This window comes from Hippocampus guttulatus, chromosome 1 (assembly GCF_054856545.1).
Source record: "Hippocampus guttulatus isolate MCC_2025c chromosome 1, RoL_Hgut_1.0, whole genome shotgun sequence".
In the NCBI taxonomy this organism is placed as follows: Eukaryota; Metazoa; Chordata; class Actinopteri; order Syngnathiformes; family Syngnathidae; genus Hippocampus; species Hippocampus guttulatus.
In genome coordinates this window covers 1013244-1036478 of record NC_141261.1, presented here as the reverse complement: position 1 = coordinate 1036478, position 23235 = coordinate 1013244, and the positions used below count along the sequence as shown (strand labels likewise).

Here is a 23235-nt window from a genome sequence, read left to right as displayed (position 1 = left end):
CAGTGGCCTCATAAAACAAGGCGGGTGAACACAGCCACCAAAAAAAACGAGTGATTTCAAGTCGAGTGTAACAAGTAAAGATATTTTTACCTTTTATTTAGAACCTGGTAACTGCTTTAAACTGTGAAAAACACACATTTTCTTACAAAACACACATTACATGAAAAACACTTACAGTGGATGAAAGCCACTTATTTATTTCCGAGAGATTAAGAGCGTTTAAGACGGTTGTACATAAAAACCTAGCTGTCATGGGAGCAAGGTGGGAGTGGGGGTACATTTCACCATTCTTCCATTAATTTGATAGCATACCTTCAACAAAATATAAATATTACAAGTCTTTCTGCTTCCCGATTGGCAACTGCATGCCGTTGGTTTTGAGCAGTTTTTGTGCCTGACCAGGAGCCGCACATTATTAAATGACAAAACAAATGCCACACACATGCGCAATCATATACATTCAGTTGTGCGTACTGTGAAAAAAAACAATCACAGCTTTTATGATGAAGGCACCGTACAGCAGTGAGGCCCAGCGTTGTTTGGAACGTGACTTATTTGAAATTGTGAGCATGTGATGATTTGAAGATGATTACCCTGAAGGCAGAGTATTCCCGTCAGGTTTCCACCTTCCCGTAGGTGCCGTCGGGCGGCCGGTAGTGTCTTGGGAAGGCTTTGAGTTGTAGACAGTTGAAGGCGTACTTTCTGGAGCCCACGTTCTTCACAGTGTTCTCTCGTCTGCAGCCCTCGCTGGCGAGACAAAAAAAAAAACATATCATGAGTCACAAATAAACCACTCACTGTAGGTATGCTGAAAAGGTTAGAGGACATCAACCATGACCACATTAGTAGGGGTGGAGAAAAAAAAAATATATATTTTTTCCTGTCTTAACAAAGAGATTTTCCTGTTGCTGTCTGGTCTGGGGAACCCAAAAGTTCTTCCTCTTGACTAAAAGAAGGCCTTTGAACACAGCAAGGTATTATCACAGACTAAATTTTGGAATTTGTTTGAGCATAATGGAGGGGCACGGGGAAATACTGACAGCCCCAGTCCAAAGTGTATTTTGATATTTTAAAAACCTGTAGTAGATGTCCCACAGAACAATTCAACCTTTTAACAGTCAAAGGAATGATAAGATTGAATTGATACTAGTGCTGTCTGGTGATTTGACAAGTTCACGATTCACAACTACACAAATGGAAAATGGGAAAATATCTATGTCGTTATGAACATTGATGGGGCCTGAATCTGATTGGATAATGAGAATTAATCAAATTGTCAGCTGTGGCATCGAAAACACAAAAACATCCTACAATGGAGCAATAATAAATACAGCTTTATTGCATAAGCATCACAATCCAGCGATAGATCTTAAATATCCGTATACTATGTATACACTTCATATACTGTACAGTATGGTTCAATAAAAGCATTTAAATATGTACTTCCTAATTACCAATGTCACTGTCAAAGACAATAAAAATAAACTACATTGTAGTTATGTGTGTGTGTTTTTTTAGCCTTTTTAAATAATATAATGGGGAGCACTTAAGAGTCATTACACATGTGACCAAGAGGACTGGAATGAATTACGCACGCGCACGCGCACGCGCACGCGCACGCGAACACACACACACTGTTTGACTTAATTCTCATATTTTCATTGATTTGACAAGACTCAATGTGTTTCTCAGAGGTAGTTTAGAACAAGCAAGCACACGTGAAGCAAAATATACATACAAAAAACCCCCACATTTACATACTGTACAGAAAAAAATCAAGACATTTCAAATAAACAGAAATATGTCAAGAGCAAGGTCTTCACCTTTTGGGACACAGCTGACTACATAGCAATAGTATTTTCATTTCCTTTTCATTCACTCATGGGTCAAATTTAAAACAAAAACAAAAAAACAATGAGCAAATTCTGCAGTGGGAGATAAAAGCAGCACACCGGAGGAGAAACTAAAACTCTGCTTCACAGTCAGGAGAGGCAGGTTTGGATCTCAGTTGGCTAGCAGTATAGAAACGGAGTGGATGCACAGTATGCTCAGTGTCTTAGTGCAGGCTGCCCATTGGAGGAAGAACTCCCAACTGCACTAAAAATGACACTAAAGGAGCTTAGTTGAACTTTTATTGGGATGACTTCAATATCACTGTTACTTCTGACTGCCGTTGTTTTTGATGCCTCGTCAGAATGAAATTGACCAACCTATAACATACATTTAGCAATTTTCTCACTCTCTTGAAATGTTAAATTCACCGTGAAACCCAAGCTACGGTTGACTAACTAATCTGCACTGAAACTTGCCCTGCAAAACCACACGGACAAACTATATTGTCACAACCAAGAACTTAAGCCTTGCTAGACATGCAGCAAAAGCGACAGCACTTCCATGTGATCTTGACCAGGTTACATAAGGAAGGGAGAACAGTTAACTGATGGGCAGTTTCGCTATCTAGATGATACCGCATGTTCATGTAATTTAGTCCTCTCGAGCTAATGCCCCGGTCGTCATTTTAAATAATGTAAGTTTTTATCTACAACAACAGAAACTATCCATCCATCCAGCCATAATCCAAACCTCCCCCACCCCAAGTGCATCAAAAACGTATTTTCATGGACTACATCCTACTTACCTACCCCTTGCATCAATGTAAACCTTCTCTTGCACCAAGATAATGTGCAAAAATGCATGAAGACAAGACACACGACTATTTAAATGCCTAAATGCCATATTTGTACAAACGTTAGTTTCCGTGTCGGTGATTTGCCAGGTTCGGTCACGGTTTTTCAACAAGCCATCTGCAGAAAATATGTGATAGACAACAAACCATAAAGGTTACATGACATCATTTTCTGTATTCTGTCAATCATCCAAAGTGCTTTTCAAAACCATAGTGGGCACACAAAACAGTTGCGACCACGCCCACGGGTTGCTCATTGAGCGCGACCACAGTCTGACATTAAATAGCTATCGTCTGTATATTAATGATCGTAAGATGAGGTCAGAACATGATCATGTTTCTGTGAATGAGGCATCAGTTGTACATGCGGCAGAGTTAGCGCAGGACAATGGCACGCATCCAGTACCGCATCACCCTTCCTTGTGGTGAGTATTGCGATCGCAAAGAAAAGAAAATTGGGCTGGGCGCTACCGAATAAGTGCTTCTCAGACACTCAGCTGCAGCGGAGCCTTGCCAAGATAAAAGTCACGCTGAGGAATATCCAAACCACCAGCAGGTTGGGACTGAGAGCCAGCAGGGGCAGCGAGTACAGGAGGCTCGGGTCCATGCTGAAGTCACGCACTGGCAGTAAACCGCTCAAGTTCTTCTGGATCACACCCTCCATTGTCCCAATGCTGAGGCGCAGGGGGGCAGTGGGGGTAAGGAGACATGAATCAAGAAAAGGTGCGGGAGGGGTGACGAAAGAAGCCGCAGGGTGTGGCACAGGACAAGCAAGAATTGAAGGTGATGACAGGATGGCAAAATAAACAGTGTGTACATACAGACAGGTCATACAATGACAGACAAATAACATGAAAGCCCATAATGGATCTCAAAAAAAAAAAAAAAAAAAAAAGGTCGCATGATAATCAAACGCATTGGAAACAGGAAGCGGGAAAAGGAGAGAGAGAGAGAAAATCAGAGAACATTCAGAGAGATGACTACAGTAAATGCAAATATATTGTACTACTAAGATCCTCTGTTCATAAATACCCTAAAAATGTGTAAGAGGCTCCGATTCAAATGAGCAACCTCCCCCGCCCCCATGCTTGGTGGCTGATGAGGAAACGTGAAGTCGGCTTGTGAAAAGGAGTGATGAGAGGGGTGCGAACTAAACACAGGTGCCGACTACAAGATCAGGATAAACATGATGGAACACAACATCCACCTTTTGCATGTTGTGAAACTGAAATACAGTGAACCCCTGCTTTCATGACCGCGAAAATCCACAAATCGGCACTGCCTATAAAAGGGGTTTGTAATTGCCTCAAGATGGCAGCAACATAGTAAAAACTGAAACGTATTCTGTTTGGATTGATTTACTTACTGTGGTCTGTAAAACACGGATCGAAGAATAATCAGCATCAACACCATACATCTAGCATGTAAACGATCATGAACCCATGTTACGTAAACAATTGTATTCAGTTGTTGAATTTTCAACACCAACAAAGCACCTTCACATGAGGCTTATCAAAAGTATTATCATACTAGCCTCCATAATATGCTAGCACAAACTAGCGTGACATAATGGGAAAACAAATATGCACATCGTAGTCGTGGTGAATACAGTAACAGCTGATAGGTTGGGGGGGAAAAAAATCCGTCACTATGCGTATTTCGAACACGCAAGGGTTCACTGTTGTATATTTGCTTGTTCGAATCCACATTGGTGAATTGACAGTCTTTACTGAGCATGTGACAATTGAAAGCATAATAAATAGTGGGAATAGGCGAGAAAGTAGGAAACAAGTTATGGTGGTGGGCAAAATGATACCTACAGTAAATCTTGCAGATTAAAAAAAAAGAAAAAAAGAGCCCGAGCCATATCCCAAGCAGTGGAGCATGACAATAGGAACAGAAGAAAGTGGGTGTCTTACCTGCGCATACAGTCAAGCGCCTGAGTGAAGACCTGCGGCGCCATGCCATGCTCATGCTGCAGGATCAGGCATTGCTCCAGGGTGACTGACATGGCCGTCCGGTCCTTGGCGCTTTTGCAGCTTGTGAAACGAACCCCATTCAGCCGCCGACAGATCTGAGATCAGCAGAGAAGGCTGACGATGAGATCAAATGATCCAGAAAGTTTGAAAGGTCATCAGAACCTTTGAGAGGTAGTGATAAAGTAGATAAAGAGAGCTAAGGACTCTGCCCAGGTGCAGAACCTTTGTGCCCACCAACCTTTGCGGAGTACTGTGACCTTAATGACTGAGAATCTAAAAAGACATGTTGGATGTGACAGTTTCCTACCGTGTATTTGTAATCGACTTATTTGTTTTGTGGCGGCACAACCGTTGCGTTTGGCACGGCACGAGTGGAGGTGAGCCAAATCGCTCGAGTTGGGAAATTTGAACTGTAAGAAACACTGCGAATTGACTTAGTATGCCACACACAGTGTGTGCTGAGCAGATAGCGTGGGAAAACAACGGCGGAGCAAAATGATCATTGCAGTCTGTGGGCACCCAGAGCTGTAAAACACAGCTAACTTCCAATATCAGCACCAAGCAAAAAGGGAGAAAGCTTGGAGAATGGGGAACAATGAAGTTGGCGTATCTACTAAGCATGTTTACTTGTTTATAGCTTGTGAAATGTGAACCACGATAGCAATATCATTTAGCATAGCATTTAGCATTAGCACAACCACCTGAACGACAAGGGAGGTTCATACATTTTTTTCTGTTAGAGGAGGAAGCCCAGCTCTTGTCCGCTATGGCAAGGTGTGAATGAAGCGACGACGTTCGTACTACCCGACAATCAAACTCTCGCTAGAAACGTGAGGCACACATTATACTGAAATACAGTCTTATGAGTTTCAGTAGTGTATGCAAAAGTGTTGCATTGTCAGTTGAATTACACCGCCGAGGATTATCTTATATTGAGAACAGGAAGTTCACCTCGGCCGCCTGCCACAGGATGTCCACATTCTTGTTTTTCCTCGCCTCCACGTTATTCCCCAAAAACCTGAGCAGCTCTGGAAGACATGTCTGAGAACGAGACCCTGGGAGGCCTGCGGAAATTTTACTGGCGTCACCATGGCGTTGGATTGTGAGACAATTCTTTAAATGTTTTTTTATTTGTGAACGCTTACAGTCCTCAGGCAGGATTTCTTTAAACTGTTCATAGTAAGAAACGAGCCTCGTCAAACTCTCCATGTTGATGAGCTCCTGAAGAGACGTGTCTCCAAACCTGAAACATGCACGTACAATGTTCCAGTCCAAAGAACAGTATTTCGAAGTTGAAATGAAATCCACCACCAAGCGTGTAACTCAATTAAGTAATGTATCAAATACAATTTTCTATTGAAATGAATTGAAATGTCATGAATTGGTTTCAATCTCTGAAAAAAAAAAACACGACTATTGTTTGTACTCATAAGCCAAGTTACCGCTGTACATGTACAAGTTACCATCCTCATCCTCACTCACTTCTCTGCCAGCGTCTGCTGCTCGTTGATGCCAACGTTGAAGTGCACCGGCTGGACCCTCAGCAGCATCCCACTCCGGATTTCCCGTGGCAACGCATCAAACATGGCTACTGGCAGAGGGATGCGGACATTGATGCCGTCACGGTTGCCCGTGATGATGGGCAGCATATCGAGGGCGGAGCTGCCCGTCGCCTGGGTGACCTTCAACATCACATCAAATGTTTCAATTTGTCATAGATGCCGCAAGCATATATGACATTGAGCAGCTCTCAGGTATACTCACATATACGACTGAAATTATTTTCACTCACACTTTTTTTTTTTTTTTGCTCACATCGACAACTGAAACACTCGCACACGACACTTTCACGTGCACTACTAAAATGCTCTCATTTTGTGTGTGTGTGTGTGTAAGAAATTTCATCCTGAAAGTTGTCCTCGACGGCCCCTCAGAAACACAGGTCATCCTACCTTAAAGGTAACATTTCGCAGATCCATAATGCCAATGCTCATGTCCTCCAACATGGCCAGCTCCTCTCCTAAAAACATACGAAAAACCTTAACCTACCTAACAGTGTTCAGAGACTTTTACAAAGGTCCCATTTGAAAACCCTTCAAGATAAATCTTCGATAATTTACAAAGCTTAGACCTCTGACAAGACCCAGCGATCACAAACAGTAAAACAACAAATGCCAGGTAATATTGTTCATCTAAAATCCTGAAGATGTCTTCAAGCACTGATCTGCAGACCGACAAATATTTTATTTTTTCTCCAAGCGGAGTATATACTGTAGGTCAACCGCCTACAACTCTACACGGCCCACCTACCCCTTGACCACCTTCTGAAAGGAGATCTACGTCAGCCTGGGGCTTTAGGTTGATTATAATGATCAGCGAGAAGTATATTATTCACTCGATCAGATGTGGTGGAAATGTGTGAGACAACAGCCACTCAGATTCCAGCTTGGGTTTGCAAGTTGAAAAACTAAACAGAAAGGAATAATAGGAAGTAAACAATGACAGAGCGCAAAGCTGAGGGACTTGGCATGATCTTCCTAAAATGAAGGAGGTTCAGAGGGGATTGAGCATTTTACATTGCTGCTACCTGTCTTTGGAAAGACCTCCCGCTAAATATTAGGCAAGTCCTTTCTGTCCATTTTTTTAAAACAAAACTTCTAATCTTTGGCTTCTGACTCAGCACGAGCGTCGGCATTGCTGTTTTATGGTGTTAACTGTTTACTGATGTACAGTACAATGCAAATAAGCAAAAAGGGTGCCATTGCCAATTGCCATACCTGCAGTTTTTATTCCCATTATATCTGTGAAATCTAGTGGCATAATGAGTAACGTTGCACGCATGATTGTACCGTATGTGCTGAGTAGGGATTCAAACTCAGCCAACAAGCCAATGGTGGACAGCTGCCGAAGGAATCCATTATCACGTAGACAGTTCCTGAGTTTGATAATGAAGCCGCAGACGAGAGCAGTCAGCTGCAACACACACAGCCCCACACACACACACACACACACACGCACAGACACGCACACACACACGCACACACAAAAACAAACATCAATTTGTTGCATATCTGTGCATACACAACACTCATGGTAACAACTGACCGTCTGGCAGAATACAACGTCACGGCGGTACTGCAGGGAGACGTCCATGGCGATGGTTGGGGCAATATCCTGCATCAGTAGAAAGACCATGGACTTTTTGGCCTTGTCGCTCATCATGGCAACGCAGTCAGTGAGAGTGGTGAGCAGAGGGTACAGCGCCTCACTCCACTCTCCTGGAATCACACGCATGCAACAAAAACACGAAATACAACACATATATCAAATCAATTACAATGTACAGACATTGTATCATGTTAGACGGGACCACGAAAGTCTAGGGCCAAAAACAACCTGACCCAAACATTCCAAAGGTGCCTCAGAATAGGAAAGGGAAATATCATTTGTGGGCTCAACACAACATTGAAACATGGAGCATATGCACGAGCAGGAAGAGATGTTGTGTGTCAACTTGCGGTGTGAAACTGTGGAACGCTATGAGTGAGGAATTGAAACAATCACCAAACGTAAGTACAACGGTGAAAAAGAATGCATCAATACATGCCGCACACAAGGGAGAAATGTTGAATTTTTGGGGTTGTTTTATACTAGATGAACCAAAATTTGGTAAAATTGACCCAAGTAATCAATCAATCCATTTTTGACCCAGATTATTTTTGACTCAACTGTTTTTAGAGTGTGCATATGTACATTTGTGTAGAGCAACATGTTTGTGTGGGGTATATAAGTAGAGATAGTCTTCAAGTATAAACTTAGAGTATGTAAAATTATGCATAAATTGTCATATGAGTTACACTTTTTGATGGATAAATTGTCTTGGGTAATTGTGAAGGGGAAGGAGTTAAACACATTTGAACTTTGTTCTACACTTTGTCAGAGCGGTAGTCCATTGGGTCTCGATAAAGATTATTCATTTTGGAGGCTTTTCTTTCATTTCCTTGTTTGTTTGTACACCACTTTGGAAATAAAAGTGAATTCAGAAGGAACAGAGAGGAGACAGAGACAGCCGTGATAGTAAGCAGTTGTGGTGTGCTTGCTGATGAGGCTTCCAGCTAGCTCTTACCTGGGTACGCCTCCTCAACGTTGGGGCTTCCATCAAGAAGACGGGATGTGGTGCAACATGCACTGTTGGCGGGTGCTGCTAGCCACAGAAATGCACAAAAAATTCAATGTGGACCATAAAGAGAGTTTCCAAAAACTTCGGTATGTGCAGGGATTCCCAACCAATGTGCCACAGCATATTCGTTTGCTGTGAGAGATCATGGGTGTGCTCATCATCCAATGTAACTTAATCGGTCCAAAAATTGAGATGACATTATCACTACTTCAGTTAGTACAGTTATTGGGGGGTGAAGAGATAAAATAGCAAAAAGGGAAAAAAAAGTACTTTTTTTTTTTTTTTGCTATTTTGTCCAGCTATCAATCTACCTACCATTTTCTGCATAAAAATGTCCACAGTAATTGTTGTACTTGAAATTCAGGAATTATGTTATCAGCAGTTAACAAAATAATAATAATAATAATAATAACAATAATTTCACTCAAACATAAAACAAATGGAGGAATTTCTTTGTATTAAATTGATTATTTTATGGTGATCAATTTCGTAACTTGTGCAATAAATCTAATCTTGCAAGAGAACAGCGCAAGCCGTTTTAGGCACAATTTTGTGTTTAACTTAAGCGCAATAGATTTTAATTTATGGCACATTGTTATGTTGAAACTACCGGTATGCATAATCTTACAGTGGCTAACAATAACATCAAATATACATTTATACAATACATGTAAAGCCTGTTTTTGATCACTACTTTTAGGTCTACTACGTTATTGTATATTAGTTATGCTCGTGGTACAAGGAGAGCAAAGAATGTTTTTATATTTGGTGGAATAAGTTTGAGAACCACCGCACGAGAAAAAAAAACGCTACATAATAGTTACTAAAACACATCAAAAAGGACCTCGGATGAGGTCAGAAAACCAGAAACAAACGGATGGCTAAATGCAGAACAAGTGCGCACAAGTACAATCAACCTACGGCTTTTTCCTTCAGGGTTTGGAGGGCACACTGATGGGAAGGCAGGCAAAGAGGATGATGATGTGGATGGGCGAGGCAATGGTGATGACAATGAAGATGCACACTCAAGTGACGTACTTCCCGGGTTGATCCAAAAAGCTCGTCTTTTCTCATCACCTTTGCACAGCCAAATAGTAGTGACGTTAATTTTGTCACAGCCAGTTAATCACTTAAAGGAGACATATCGTGTATTTTTTAAATTCATTTAAATCAGTTCTCAGGTGTCTTAACAAATGTTTGTGACTGACTTTCACACACTTTATATCACACTGCAGGCACTGAAAACACCCAAATACCGGTACTTAAATTTGGCAATTAAAAAGTCAATCCATCCAAATGAACTGGTCAGTTTCAAAGTCAGTTTTCCACAATATGTCCCCTTGAAGTATTTTACTCTTAGTGTCTGTGTGCGCATGCGTTACTCTTCTTCACGCCGCAGGCGCCCTGCAGGTCCGTGGGGACTTTGTCTTGAATGGCATCATCTGGCTTCCTTTCTTTCTGGAGCAGCTTGTCGACACGCTGGATGATGCACTCCAGGGACTTGTCCACGTTCAGCCACACTTTCTCCTGACGGCACATGAAGAGAGGCAGATGCCGCAAATTCATCACAGACCTGCCTGCTCATCTTTGACTGCAGAGAGGAAAATTCAGTTACATAAATGTCCCCTTGGAATTCAACTGGGAACACAAATGGGCAGATGAATCACATGTACTGTATATGCTAATCATTGGGTCTGCCGCAATTGTTTGGGCAGAATTGACCAAATTTAGTGCTTTGGTTGAGTTCTGGGTCAAGTGCCACAAGTACGGACTCCAGCCATTAGGGGATGGATCCGGACTGCGTTGAATGAATAAAATTAGCAGTTATAGACATTGCTTTTAATAAGTCCTGTAGGTAATTTAAAAATTACCGGAGAAAATCTTTGAAAAACAGAGCCTGAGAAAGCAGATGACTAAAATAGATTTCGAGCCATAGCGGAAGTCCTACTTAAATTAAAGCGGTACTGCATTGTGACAAGGAATGCACACGTACATAAAGATCCAACTATTTTCTAGTAATTAACAGGCTAAAACTATCTTCAATAAGGCCATGAAGAGCTCAAATGCGATTACCCTAATGAAGACCGAGCTCAGGGTAGCCGCAGATTTTGCATTTTGATGGAGACAATTTATTTTCGACTTTAAAATGCTTTTCTGTGTGTTTGTTTGCAGTTTTTTTGAATAACTGTATGTCAGACTGCCAGTGAAATGCATTTTTCTTTTTTTGTTGTCGTTGTTTTCACGTACCCACTCCTCCTCATGCCAGTCTACATGCAGCGATGATCGACCGCTATTGCCGCTCCACTTGGCAAGTAGTGTGTCCCGGTCATTGCGGAGGACTACTTGATCTGACTCGGCGGAGGGAGACATTTTGGAGGCGATGTACTCGGGCCGTGCAGCATTCAGGGCCTGAATGGCCGACGCGAGCAGCTTACAGTCGCATACTGTCACCAGCTGACGAGTCTGAGTAGCGAAATATCACGTGCCGTCATGGGATCTTTTCAATGGGCGTGCTGAGAAATAACACGTGGTAGTCAAGTACCTTATCAGCCAGCGTGGCAAGTGTCCTTTCTAGTCCGCTAGCCGACCGGTCCTTCGCAGCTCTGGAAAGCCTCTCGGCATAATAGCTGACCTGTGTTTTCAGGGTGTTGACGTGGGCGATGATCTCTTTGGCTCGAACCACGTCCTGAGGAATGAAGACGATAGACTGCGAGCTGGAGAGGGCGCTGCTGCAGAGAGCAAACATCCAATCTTAGAAACTTGTTTGGGACTGATGGCCTAGAGATGCACAGTCTACTTGTAGGGGTGTCCAACCTTTGGCCTGGGGACCATTTGCAGTACACTTTCCATTTTTGACTATACACTAAAAATAACGTTTGACACACCCTGCAACACAATGTAAACAAGGAGTGGAAGCATCATGAAAGATGCTAGTATCAAAAAAGGCGGAGCGAGAGGGCGCAAGGCCTATTAACCACAACTACAATGACCAGTAATGCTGTTACTAATAACTTGCCGTCATTGACAGTTTTACTAAATATACAAAGACATAAACGACTTACAACTAAAAAACATTTTCTTCAAAACGGTGAAGAGAGATGATTTAGTTTCAAACGGTTGGATCCACCTCCTGCTTAGTGTCAAGGAGCGATTTGTGACGATTAGAAAATAATGATCCTCAAGGAATGGTTTTAAAAGTGGTGGCTTATTACGGAGTGCTCCTCTTTTGGTTCTGTATGCGGAAATGTGATTTGGAGTTCGTTCATTGCAGCGGTGGATCCATTGTAATGGGATTCAGGGCAGCGAGACACACAAACATTCTGAAAAATCTTCTAAAATCATTTGCCTTATTGTCTCACAGAACGCTGTGACATAGCGGTTTTTTCAAAACAACGATAATATCTTTACAATGTTTTTAATTGCTTGATTGATTGGTTTTGGCATGTTTAAAAAATTAAGGCTGAAGAGTGTTAAAGTGGCCCTTGCATCCTTCCAATTATTTGTATGCGGCCCTTGGAAGAAAACGTTTGGACACCCCTGTTGTTCTGTTCGAGAGCCGCATGGAAAAAACAAAACAAAACAAAACTATTCGACAACTTATTCTATTCAGCAATGTATATGTATTTCTTTTGCAGGCACATAGGATGGCATGCACAGCAATCCCCCCCCCCCCCCCACCCCTCCAAAAAAAAGAAGACACTCATATCAGCTGAATTTTAACACACACAATTTTATACACTTATTAGCTTTATATAGAAACTTCATGTGTAGTTCTTCCCGTGTTTGCCGAGTACTCAAAATTCCTCCCGCGTACCAAACACATCGTACAATAGGTTTATTTAGAGTATTATTATTTATTAAGACTCTAAATTGCCCACAGGTGTAAAGGTGAGTGACCCGCCCAGAGTGTAACTTGCCCTTTGATCAAAGTCAGCTGGATATCCGCAATATTAAACAATCATTTTTATCATACGATTGTTCAAAATACCCAAACTAGTGAGCCACTTATGTTGATTCGCTGTTGTGTGTGAATGCAGTGAACGACTGAAAGGTTGCTTGTTGTTTTTGTATTGTTGCACAAACACGGAGAAATGAAAAGAAGCAAAGCAACTCACCAAAGCTCCTCATATGCGCTGACCACAAAAGTCACAAAAACAAAACTATTAAAAGGAAGCTATAGGAGAACAGAACTGCAGAAATAATGCAATAATCCACAACGTAAATGTGACCGCAGCCAAATTATAGATTGAGTGAATCGAAAGAAATATATCACCGTGATTTTGTGAAGAGAAACGGTCTTTTGAAAACATTCTGTGAACTTACTGTTTCTTTGCCTCCTCAAACTTTTGAGTAAGTTTCCTCAGACCGCCGTTTTTAAACCCCTGGCAGTGTGCAGCCGGTGCCCCAACAGTGACAATGTCGTATGTGTGCTCTAGGAGCAAAGGCGCAAACCAATGTGAGTACCATACATGAATACGCAGCAATGATATCAAGCATGTGAAGGTAAGCATAGGCTAACCGAAGCCCAAGTCATCTTGCACCCTCATCCTCTGAATATGCAGGTTGGTGGGCATGAACTCCATCTTCTTGTCGGCCTTCCGGCTGCTGGCCTTGAATGACGGGCCTAGCGAGGAGCAGGTAGAGAAAGCCTTTAGAACGTTCTTAAAACATAAACTACCTGACCGATTGCCACTGCTCTTTGTGCCACGGATGGGGCATGAAGCCAAGGTAAGAAGCCATTGAAATTGTAAGATTGAACCCCCCTGCCCCCCCCCCCGAAAAATGCAAATTAGTGAAAAATGTTAACATTGCAAGGGGCATTTATGGCAACATTCCTTCATTTCCCCCGGCAAGAATGCTGAATCTTCAAGACAATTTCCTGTTTTACTGTAAAATTGAAGTCGAAGGAGCTGATTTTCTTCGCTGTGTTATGACATACAGATGCGAAGAAGGTTTGAACCTCTGTAGTTGCTGAGGTCAGAGAGGGTTTCTTGGTACGAGGCTATGACTGTTTGGTAGTGTGAGACGATCTGTCGTCGTAGATTCTCCCAGCAGGGTGACAACTCTCCCAGCTCCTTTAGCTCACCAACCCTGCCGGCGAAAGTATGCAGGGTTAGGTTCGAATCGCGGACACAAAACAGTCTTCAAGCATCTTCGTCCGAGCATGTGTCTTTGTACCGGGCTGCGTCCTCCTCCAGTAGTAATTTGACAAACTGCCTGGGGATGTTCAGGGACAGGATGCTTTCGGCCATCTGCTCGAGCACCCGCAGGTGGTTGGCATCGGTTGTTGGGAAGCGATACATTCTGGACATTGTGCCGCCAAATACTGAGGAGGAAATGTAACTTAAGTAAGCAGATTCCTGACATTCGTAGGGGCAACGAATGCACTCCTTCCTGATCATATGAGTCGTGATGTGACGCATATATCTGCCACCAAGAGGTCAGGACAGATGGAGGACAGCGGCATAGCCAATTTATCTCGAAGGATGAGGGCGAATTCAGGATTGATTTTTTGCTGTCGAGCAAAAATACAGAAACTGAACAAATTCTTGGGGATATACTCATTTGTTTCCTGAGCACTTATCTCGTACTCTTGAGCGAGGTTATGGGGTGCCTGAACTGCTTTGTTGAACTGGCACTCTAACATCTCTCCCTTGCCCGCAAACCCATTGAATCATTTTGTGCACCTGCGCGCAGTGGATCGGTGTGTGAAATAATAAGAGATATAAATAGAGACATTTCTGCAGAGGGACGTCATGATACCTGCACGCAGGAGGGTGTCTCTGTACAGTGAGGCATACTTGATTCGTACTCCCATCGCCTCCGTTAGGCTCTCGTCAACCGGCAGCACTGTCTACGGAGAACAATGAAGGAGCTCAACAGCACGAGGTGGCTCGGCTATACTCTTCATAGTGAAAATTAATTTTCAAAAGATAATTCGGTCTTTCCGAAATGCAGCATCCTACCCGGCCATTGATATTGTCCGGAAGATGGCCGACCCCAAGTCTCTGATCTGCTTTATCTTCCATCTTCCATGCGGCCACAGAGATGTTTCCCACCCGCTTGTTCTCTGCTGACCTGAGGATTGAAATCGATCCAGACAGTTCAGTAGCCGGCGCACTTGTGCATGAGGAACAATGCGTTGCATGCGTTTACCTGAGTTCCATCTCCAATCTGTGGTCTTTGTCCTGCAGCAACTCTTTCACAGGGAAAAGTGCTGAGCCCAACATGTACATCTTAACGGACACAAAGCGGAAGTCTTTTCAGTTCCACGTGCAAGGAAAGATTACTGTGAGCAAAGATGTCACACCGTGCCCTGGGATCGGTCCTTCACGTCGTAGACGGCCAGTTTAACTTGCGTCTGATGATTGACGTTAGAATCCCGGAAGAAGGCGATGCTGCTGAGGAAGATGGGGTTGCTAGTACCCTGTTGACATGCGTGGTGGCATTGCGTACAATGTCAATAATCAGCACCTAGAAAACACGCTTTTGCAAGAAGCCCGATGCGCGTCCCACCTCAATGACTTCGGTCTGGGCATGTTTGGTCCAGAAAGCCTGCGGTGGCGTTGTGCAGCTCACTGCTACAAAACTGTTGGGTTTCCGATCCAAACCGGGATTCAGTAGTTCTGTGCAAGCTGCCCAATGACACAACAATTGCTCCACCAAAGTAAACAATATTTTACTTATTTTATTGTATTTTTTTGACTCACCAATACTGAACTCGAGCACAGGTTCATCTGGGTCTTGACTGTTTCCTGGAAAACAATGTAGGACCTCACATGAGTACAGGTGCAGATGATTCCTTAAGAAAAATGTTGACCGATGAAAAATTGCGTCATTAAGGTTGGATCTGGGTATCCGTGGATGAAGAGGCTCCCGCAGCAGAGCCAATGTTATCCGACATTTGATCAAACTGAACATATCCATCATTTCGCATAATTCTCAATGATTACATTCGAAAGAGAGTGAACTCCAACCTATTTGCTGATTTCTTTTTTATACCTCATTTCATCAGTGAGAAATATACATACCCGACCTGCGTTGGCACCATTTGGTGTTATCTTAGTTCTAAGAAAAATTGTATTTTGAAATGAGTTGAGGAGTTTGAGTTACACAAAACTAGTTCTGCTGCCATCCAGTGGTACAAATGAGCAATTGCATACCTTTTCGGTCGGGGCGGTTATTGCAGATTTTCGCTTTTTTCCTAACAGGGCTCTTTCCCCTGTTCCACAGTTCACTGTAATGTCGTCTATATGTGACACGCTTGTGTATGTTACTGTTCAACAATGAATGTAATCTTATCTCCCTCACCTGCCAGGGCCAAGCCAATCATCTCACTGGACAACTGGAACGTGTTCGCCCGGTACACTGACCACGGCCTCTGAGTCCGGCCAGCGCGCTCTCTGCCCCCTGCCATGCTGGTTCGGGAAGAGGCGGTGATGGCAGGAGGCCTGGACACGCAGCCTTAAGCATGAGCCGTCACACACTCCCATGTGATTCGGTCACTCCCCCAGTCAGGACCTTATTTCTACATGAGACATGTGACAAAAAGAACAATGCAGTTGTTTGAAATGACAATGTCGAGAAAAAAAATCGGATTTAGAACAATGTGAAAATAATCACAGTTGCACTCTCACAGCTCTGTATCTACCGGTTATAAAAAAAGAGGAACACGTCAGACCACAAAAGGAGATTTAGTAAACAAAGAAGGAAGAGCTTGTGAAATTGAGACCACACCGTCCAAGTCCAAAAGACACCTGAATACCAAAAAATGAAAAAAAAAAAAAAGCCACTGTGCATGACAGGTTCAAAAAAACTAATCGGTCGCTTCCTCTTGGTGCCTCTCTACTGTGGCAGGTCAAAATGGAAGATGAGGAAATATAAACGATCAGTGTCGACTTTATCTTGAAAAAGTAGAGACCAAACACACCACACAAAAAGACGGCCCAAATGTCCATTCATCCATATATCCATTTTCTGAACCGCTTTATCCTCACAAGGGTGGCGGGGGGTGCCAGAGCCTATCCCAGCCGTCTTCGGGCAGTAGGCGGGGGACACCCTGAATCGGTTGCCAGCCAATCGCAGGGCACACAGAGACGAACAAACATCCGCGCTCACACTCACACCTAGGGACAATTTAGAGTGTTCCATTAACCTGCCATGCATGTTTTTGGAATGTGGGAGGAAACCGGAGTACCCGGAGAAAACCCATGCAGGCACGAGGAGAACATGCACACTCCACACAGAGAGGCCGGAGCTGGGATCGAACCCACGACCTCTGCACTGTGAACCACCTGGCCGTGCGTAGGTTAAAGGTGACCTGCTTTTTTATTTTATTTTAAAATATTTTTTTGTGAAAGTGAAACTGATGATGCTGAGGGTGCACTGTACACCAACACAAAAATATATATTAATAACACGCGTCCAGTCACGTGTCTTTTTTTTCTATTTCCCCCTTCATCCCTCGCGATCAACTTGGGACCAGGCCTCGGGCTACTGGCCGATCGCAATCGATTGGTTGCGCACCCCTGCTGTAGATAAACAGAAGAGGAGTGGACCAAGTAATCCTTAGCTATAAGAAAAATTGCAAACAGCATTCAAGGCTAATAAAGTGTGCAGTACTTATTTGTACAAGGTGCAAACAAAATATTTATAGGGCTAAACATTACCAGCAGCGAATATTTGCTCCTCAAATGCTCCTCTAACCTGAAAAAAGAAAACAAACAAGAAAATCGTGATGACATCAAGATCAGCCGTGATGTGAACTCAGTTTTCTTGTTGGTGGTCATGCCCTTTATAGCCAAAATGCTTCCATACTATGGACCGAAGGTTTGCTGTGAGAAAAAATTCCCCCGTTTGAGAAGGATCCAATCAAATTAAAAGTGTACTTCTAGGCTAATCGCTGAAGGCCTACTTCCCGATGACTGCTGCACACTGATCTCTTGACGGCACCTGACGTGTCCCAATTTGATTCTCAAGACCGACATCTGTTAAGACCACTGGACCTACTGAAAATCATCACCTGACTTCTTTGAAAACGTCAGTCTTCCCAGTACACATTTGGCTTGAATTGACTAAGTGCTCTTAATGATCACATCCTTGGAATTTCCACTGTGAAAATCCACATGCAAACGTATGCAAAGGCAATAACCCTGAACCCACAATTGCTACTCGTGTCAAAGTGAGGCTGTGCCGAACCAGGGAAAAAGATGAATCAATGAGTACATTTCGATGGATAGTGAAAACAAAGGCACTCCTTTGAATGGCATGTTTCTAGTGACATAAAACGGTTTCCGTGTTGACTAGGCAAACCCAAATGCAAAGGAAACAAATAACTGTTTAAATCCCATGCCTTCAATCATTCATTCAGTGCTAAGGGAAAATCAAAAAGGTTGCCCTATAAGGGAGCTCCACGTTTAGCTCCTTGTGTCAAGTGTGTGTATGGCTTTCGGAGTCACGCGTCTGCACAGGATTTACAGTCTATGGAAAATCTGGGACAGAGACTCCTGACACATTCATTCATTTTCTTCCACTTATCCTGTGGTGTACAGAGTCCAGGGTGAGCTGGACCCTATCTCGGCGGACTGGCAGCAAAATCAATCGCAAATATAAACAACCACTCATTCACATTTACACTTACAGGCAATTTAGATTCTTACATCAACCGACCATTCGTGGTTTCGGAATGTGGGAAGACCACCAAAACATAGAAAACATGCGACGTCTCTTGACCGTGAGGCAAAAACGCTACAACATGCTTTTTGGTGTGGCCTCTGACACATACTGGAGGACTACAACTTGTAGTGCGTCACTAAATTGTATGTGTGTTTAATTTAAAGCTCAGAGTTTGTCTCTCTCTTCATCTAATCTCCTTGCCTTTTTGAACCTGGTCTCCAGTGCTCATCGTGTTTAACTGTAAACGTGTGTGTATGTGTGTGCGTGTGTGTCAGTGTGCTTGGAGCTTGTCCAGTTCCCCAAACATGGTAAAGGGACTTTTTACACTCGGCTGTCTTTGGCAAAATGAGCAAGAACAAGTCAGTCCAGTCTCCTCCTAAATCTGCTTTTTATGTGACAAACGCACAAGTTGCTTTATTAATCACCTCACGTCTTTACTTATGTAGTTAAGGTACAACCATCGTTTTAGTTGTGTTATTTTTCTCACAAGAAAAAGACAATAAATGTGTCAGTATCTTAGAATATTGACAACTCATTTTGTATGGCCTGGCAGTCTTTTTAGAACAAGTTAGCTTGACAGCTTACATGTTGACAAAAGTAGAAAGCTCAGAGAAAACGGCGCTCCCCCCCCCCCCCCCCCCCCCCATGTTGGTTGAAACTAGTGGTAGCGCACCGCGTGTGCCATCTGTGCGTTCATTAGACGAAAGCATGAATAATGTCTTTGGACAGACAGAGCAGCTGTAAGCCTTTCACATGATAATGACCGTCGCCAAGCTCCAACCATTACTCGGAGTCACCTTCTCACTCTCTGTAAAGGAACCGCTCAGTCTCTACTGTTCAGTAATGCGCAGACTGATCTTGTTCACAAAAAGGGAATATCTTGTTTCTTCTCTGTGTTGCTCAGGTTAGCAGCACTTCCTCACGTTGCAGAAGGGCTGTTTGTATGTTCGAAGCCTCGGTGTGCAGAAACACCAGACGATTGCAAGGTCGGCAAGATCGCTTTAGGACGTGAATCCATGTGTTCATTTTTTAGCAAAAAGTAGATCCTAAACAAAAGGAGGCTTTTTTTTTTTCTGGCAGATGCAGTGACTAAATCTGATCAGTGCTTATTCATCAACATACATGCAGGAGCTGAACTTTTTAGAGATGAACAATACGCTAGACCTGAAATATGATGAGGATTTTTTTTTTCTCACTATCCTCCAGCTGCTAGCACGCACCATGATGATGCATTTTGCTCAAAATGTCCAAACACAGCTCAGCCTCCGCTGTCCAGTTGCCAACATGAGGCCATGCTCATCGCGAATCAGTGTTGCATTGCAGCTTCAATTTCCACACGTACCCGAGGATGTCCACTCTTGCCGCGTATGCCAACGGTGCATGTAAACAAAGTCGTCCCGCGCAGAGCATCAGGAGGCAAAGACACAGCTGCAGTCTCGGCCCCTTCTCCTCTTCCTCTGACACGGCAGCCTTTTAACTCTTTCACTTCAGCAAAAACAGCATCACATCGACAGCTACATCCATCCTGTGGCAATACGTATTCCACATTTGGATGGAAACACTTCTTGGCTATGAATACAGCATTGTTATGACATACATGTATACATTTAAAAACTAAAATTAAGCAGGATTAAGTAAAATATAGACATAAATCCACCTTGATTAAGCAAATGCACTACTGTATTACTTGTGGTCTTCACACATATATTTACACATTTTTAGAAAGCGAATGATTCTCTAAGTACGGGACGTTTACTACTCATTGCAGTTCATTTGTATTTAACCTTTAAGGTAATACAATGGCCAGTCGTCTAGTAAGTAAATGTATACACAGAATTTTCATTTAACTTTTAAGTGTGATGCTTTTCAACTGAATGATTATTTGAAAACTTTTTTTCATCCGTTTAAGATCATTTTGACACTGCATAGTGATGTGTTACAATAATATGACAAATACTTTTTAGGAATAAAACCCGTCTTGGTACTTGGTGTAAAACGTTTGAGAACCGCTGCTGTATAAGATGTAATATTGAGTTTAGCGTGTATAAACATACTGACTGTGTGTTTCACACTCCGGATCACAGTAGGTTCATGGTATTATTAGCATCTACTCATTTTTTTCCCCCATACAAGCCGCAGGAACACCTGGCAGGTTATTTTTTCCACGTCGGGTGGTGCGCCTACACGCACGCACACACACAACTTTTACTTTTCTTTTTTAATCCACCTCCGTTCCCCTTGATGCTCATTAAAGATTCATTATACTAGACCCTGAGAGATCCAGTTTCATGCTCCAGAGTGTTTCTGTGTCACCGCGCCTCAGCTAGGAGATGTATTACTTTGAGATGTTCTACTCTTATGTTTTCAACAGCTTAGATAAAGCCATGAAAGTTTTGGTGGCAAGTAATAGCATAGAAAGTAAAGAAGAAATTATTATTTAATGATGAAACCATACTGTTATTTCACATCAAAACGAAAAAAGTATGTATTTTAGATTTTTCAGCTCCCACCAAATGGTGGAGATGTCACTCGATGGTTAAAAAAGAGCATACGGTAATAATGGGAGAAAGTTGGGAAGACCTAAACTAAATCTTGTAATTATATATATTATATATACACTGCACACACACACACACACAAATTCTGATTGCACCTGCATTTCAGAATCACTAAAGAAACTCAGACACCTCAATTTGTCTCAGGTTTGATCAATTATATTGTGCATAACTAAATAATGTACAGTATTTGCATGTACTTTCCCAAAACGCACAAAGCCAATTTAGGCATTTGGCAGATGCGATTTTGGGCGAGTTAGTTTTTAATTTCACATATTTTAGCTTAGTTATAAATGTCATATCTGTTCGCAGAAGCAATCACGTTTGGGCAAGCATTCAAGTTCGCACGACTTTTTGCACATGCATAGTAAACGAATCAGACACTAAGAGTATGACATAAACGAGTCATGACACAGTAGTATCCGTGTTCATGAAATGTGTGAACGATATTCAATATCTTGATCAGAGCATCATGAATATTGTTGTCAAAACGTGTACAAAACCAAACTAAGTAAGCACAACGGTACAGTACTTTGGTTCATGTTCACTGCATCAGCCCGTCAAAATCCGGATGACCTTCACACATATACTGTGAAAACCACTGAGATATCAAAACCCGCAGTAGATTTGCAAAAACACACGCATGCACACATCTCGTGTCAAATACGCACCAAAACGTGTTGCATATTGCCATCACCACGCGCGTAAACGCACACATACAAATAGAAAGAAAAAGAGAGAGCGATGTGTCCCAAGAGGATAAAATTGTGTTTCTTAACTAAGTTACGTAATGTCACTCAAGACTGTGCCCTGGCTGACACAATGCAGGCACAAACTGCACACTGGAGTCATTTCCTGCCAGAGATTCAAGAACATCTCCTACGTTTTCATCCATGTTTGACCTTTTCATTTGAAGTTAAAGACGCAAATGCCGTGCGTAAACAACACAGCTTGACACGTTCCCTAACTCACTATACGAACTCCTAAAGTATCCGAAAAAGCTCGTTTTTCCAAGGATCTAAACACGAAAGCAACGACACAGGAAAATCCACATCACAACAATCAAGCTCTTATTAAAGTCAGAATAAGTACGATATGGTAGTTACTTACAATTCTGCGTTTCACAACATAATAGATTATCCACTTATGGTCTGCGAGAAAGACAGTAATTCCGTATTGTAATTCATCGTCGGAACGTCTTTCCGACTGCAGCAGAAGTGGCAGCCGAGCAGACTAGTTCCGCCTCCTGCATGACGTCTGGTGACGTATCGCGCTCACGCACGTACGCAAACGTCTTTAAATATGAAAACAAATAAAATCAACTTGACAAGACCAAACAAAAAGGGAATATACATTTAATGTCCCGGGTGCCAAAAACAAAAATAAACTAAAAGCAATATTAATGGTTGATGCCCCCCCCCCCCCAGAAGTAAAGATATGCTCATAACAGCACCAAGTAGTACTTGTAAAATAAGAATTATAATAATTGACTCTGCAACTGTAACGATCATGCCCAATTTACAGTAACGTAGTAGGTCTAGGCGTTCTTTAGAAGTTCATAAAAACTACATTTCATATAAGTAATTGCAACATTGCGCACGGCTTAAATATAGGACAAATATAATATAGCGAAATGCCCCTAAAGGGGGCATGTGTCATAAAAAAAAGATCTTTGTTATGTTTGTTAAAACAGTGTCAGAACAAATGTGACAGAAGGGCATAAATAATTTTGGGGGGAGGGAGGTGGGTGGTGGTGGTGGGGGGGGGGGGGGCTTATCCTCTCGGGCCTCATCCCTATAATAATATTTTAGGAAACTCCCACACCCAAGGAAAATCAATCAATAAGGCGTCAATCATCAAGCTGACTTAACTTAATTTGTATCCCTCTTGGTTTTCCTGCCATTTTTGACAATGGTTTCATTCATTCTATGTTTGTAGTCTGTTTGATTTCATACATCGTTTTAGGTGTAGTAGACGTTTTAGCCCATTTGTATTAATTGCCCCCGAAATGTGATTATTTTATTGACCACTAGTGGGAGTCCGCTTACCACAAGAAGAGCACTTGGAAAATGACCGCAGTACTGTACAGCATAGTATTTGCTGCAGTGTCATGCTTTTCAGTCAGTCCTCCTTAAGTCAAATTTGAATTATTCTCCTCTT

At 42.5% G+C, this 23235-nt stretch overlaps 1 protein-coding gene across 13 annotated transcripts; it reads right to left on the bottom strand.

Annotated features, from left to right (window-relative positions):
- Nucleotides 1-80: 80 nt before the first annotated feature.
- LOC147209950 (inositol polyphosphate-4-phosphatase type I A-like) lies at nucleotides 81-22327 on the bottom strand. Of its 13 annotated transcripts, none has more exons than XM_086121924.1 (26): nucleotides 22186-22327; nucleotides 16157-16373; nucleotides 15556-15600; nucleotides 15362-15480; nucleotides 15156-15272; nucleotides 15002-15081; nucleotides 14812-14923; nucleotides 14609-14699; nucleotides 14024-14171; nucleotides 13806-13936; nucleotides 13365-13469; nucleotides 13169-13277; nucleotides 12961-12978; nucleotides 11388-11574; nucleotides 11093-11308; nucleotides 10228-10372; nucleotides 9767-9922; nucleotides 8792-8869; nucleotides 7771-7943; nucleotides 7515-7638; nucleotides 6618-6685; nucleotides 6148-6347; nucleotides 5811-5908; nucleotides 5617-5729; nucleotides 4606-4760; nucleotides 81-747 (listed from the first exon to the last, which is right to left on the bottom strand). In XM_086121924.1, exons 2-26 carry the CDS (start codon nucleotides 16260-16262, stop codon nucleotides 615-617), a joined length of 3027 nt encoding a protein of 1008 aa, XP_085978050.1. In that variant the 5' UTR covers nucleotides 16263-16373; nucleotides 22186-22327; the 3' UTR covers nucleotides 81-614. The 13 variants fall into 13 exon arrangements, with proteins under 13 accessions (XP_085978050.1, XP_085978375.1, XP_085978298.1 ...); XM_086122249.1 differs by having other exon boundaries at nucleotides 11388-11571; XM_086121333.1 differs by lacking the exon at nucleotides 81-747 and adding an exon at nucleotides 1319-3360.
- Nucleotides 22328-23235: the final 908 nt, after the last annotated feature.

Bases quoted from the DNA above. Each gene is read 5' to 3' on its own strand.
- LOC147209950 (XM_086121333.1), bottom strand. From the start codon at position 16,262: ATGGCAGGGGGCAGAGAGCGCGCTGGCCGGACTCAGAGGCCGTGGTCA. The intron at 15,082-15,155 runs GTGTGACATCTT...GTGTCCGTTAAG, and splicing joins AGGACCGATCCCAGGGCACG to ATGTACATGTTGGGCTCAGC. The intron at 11,309-11,387 runs GTACTTGACTAC...TTCGCTACTCAG, and splicing joins TTGCCACGCTGGCTGATAAG to ACTCGTCAGCTGGTGACAGT.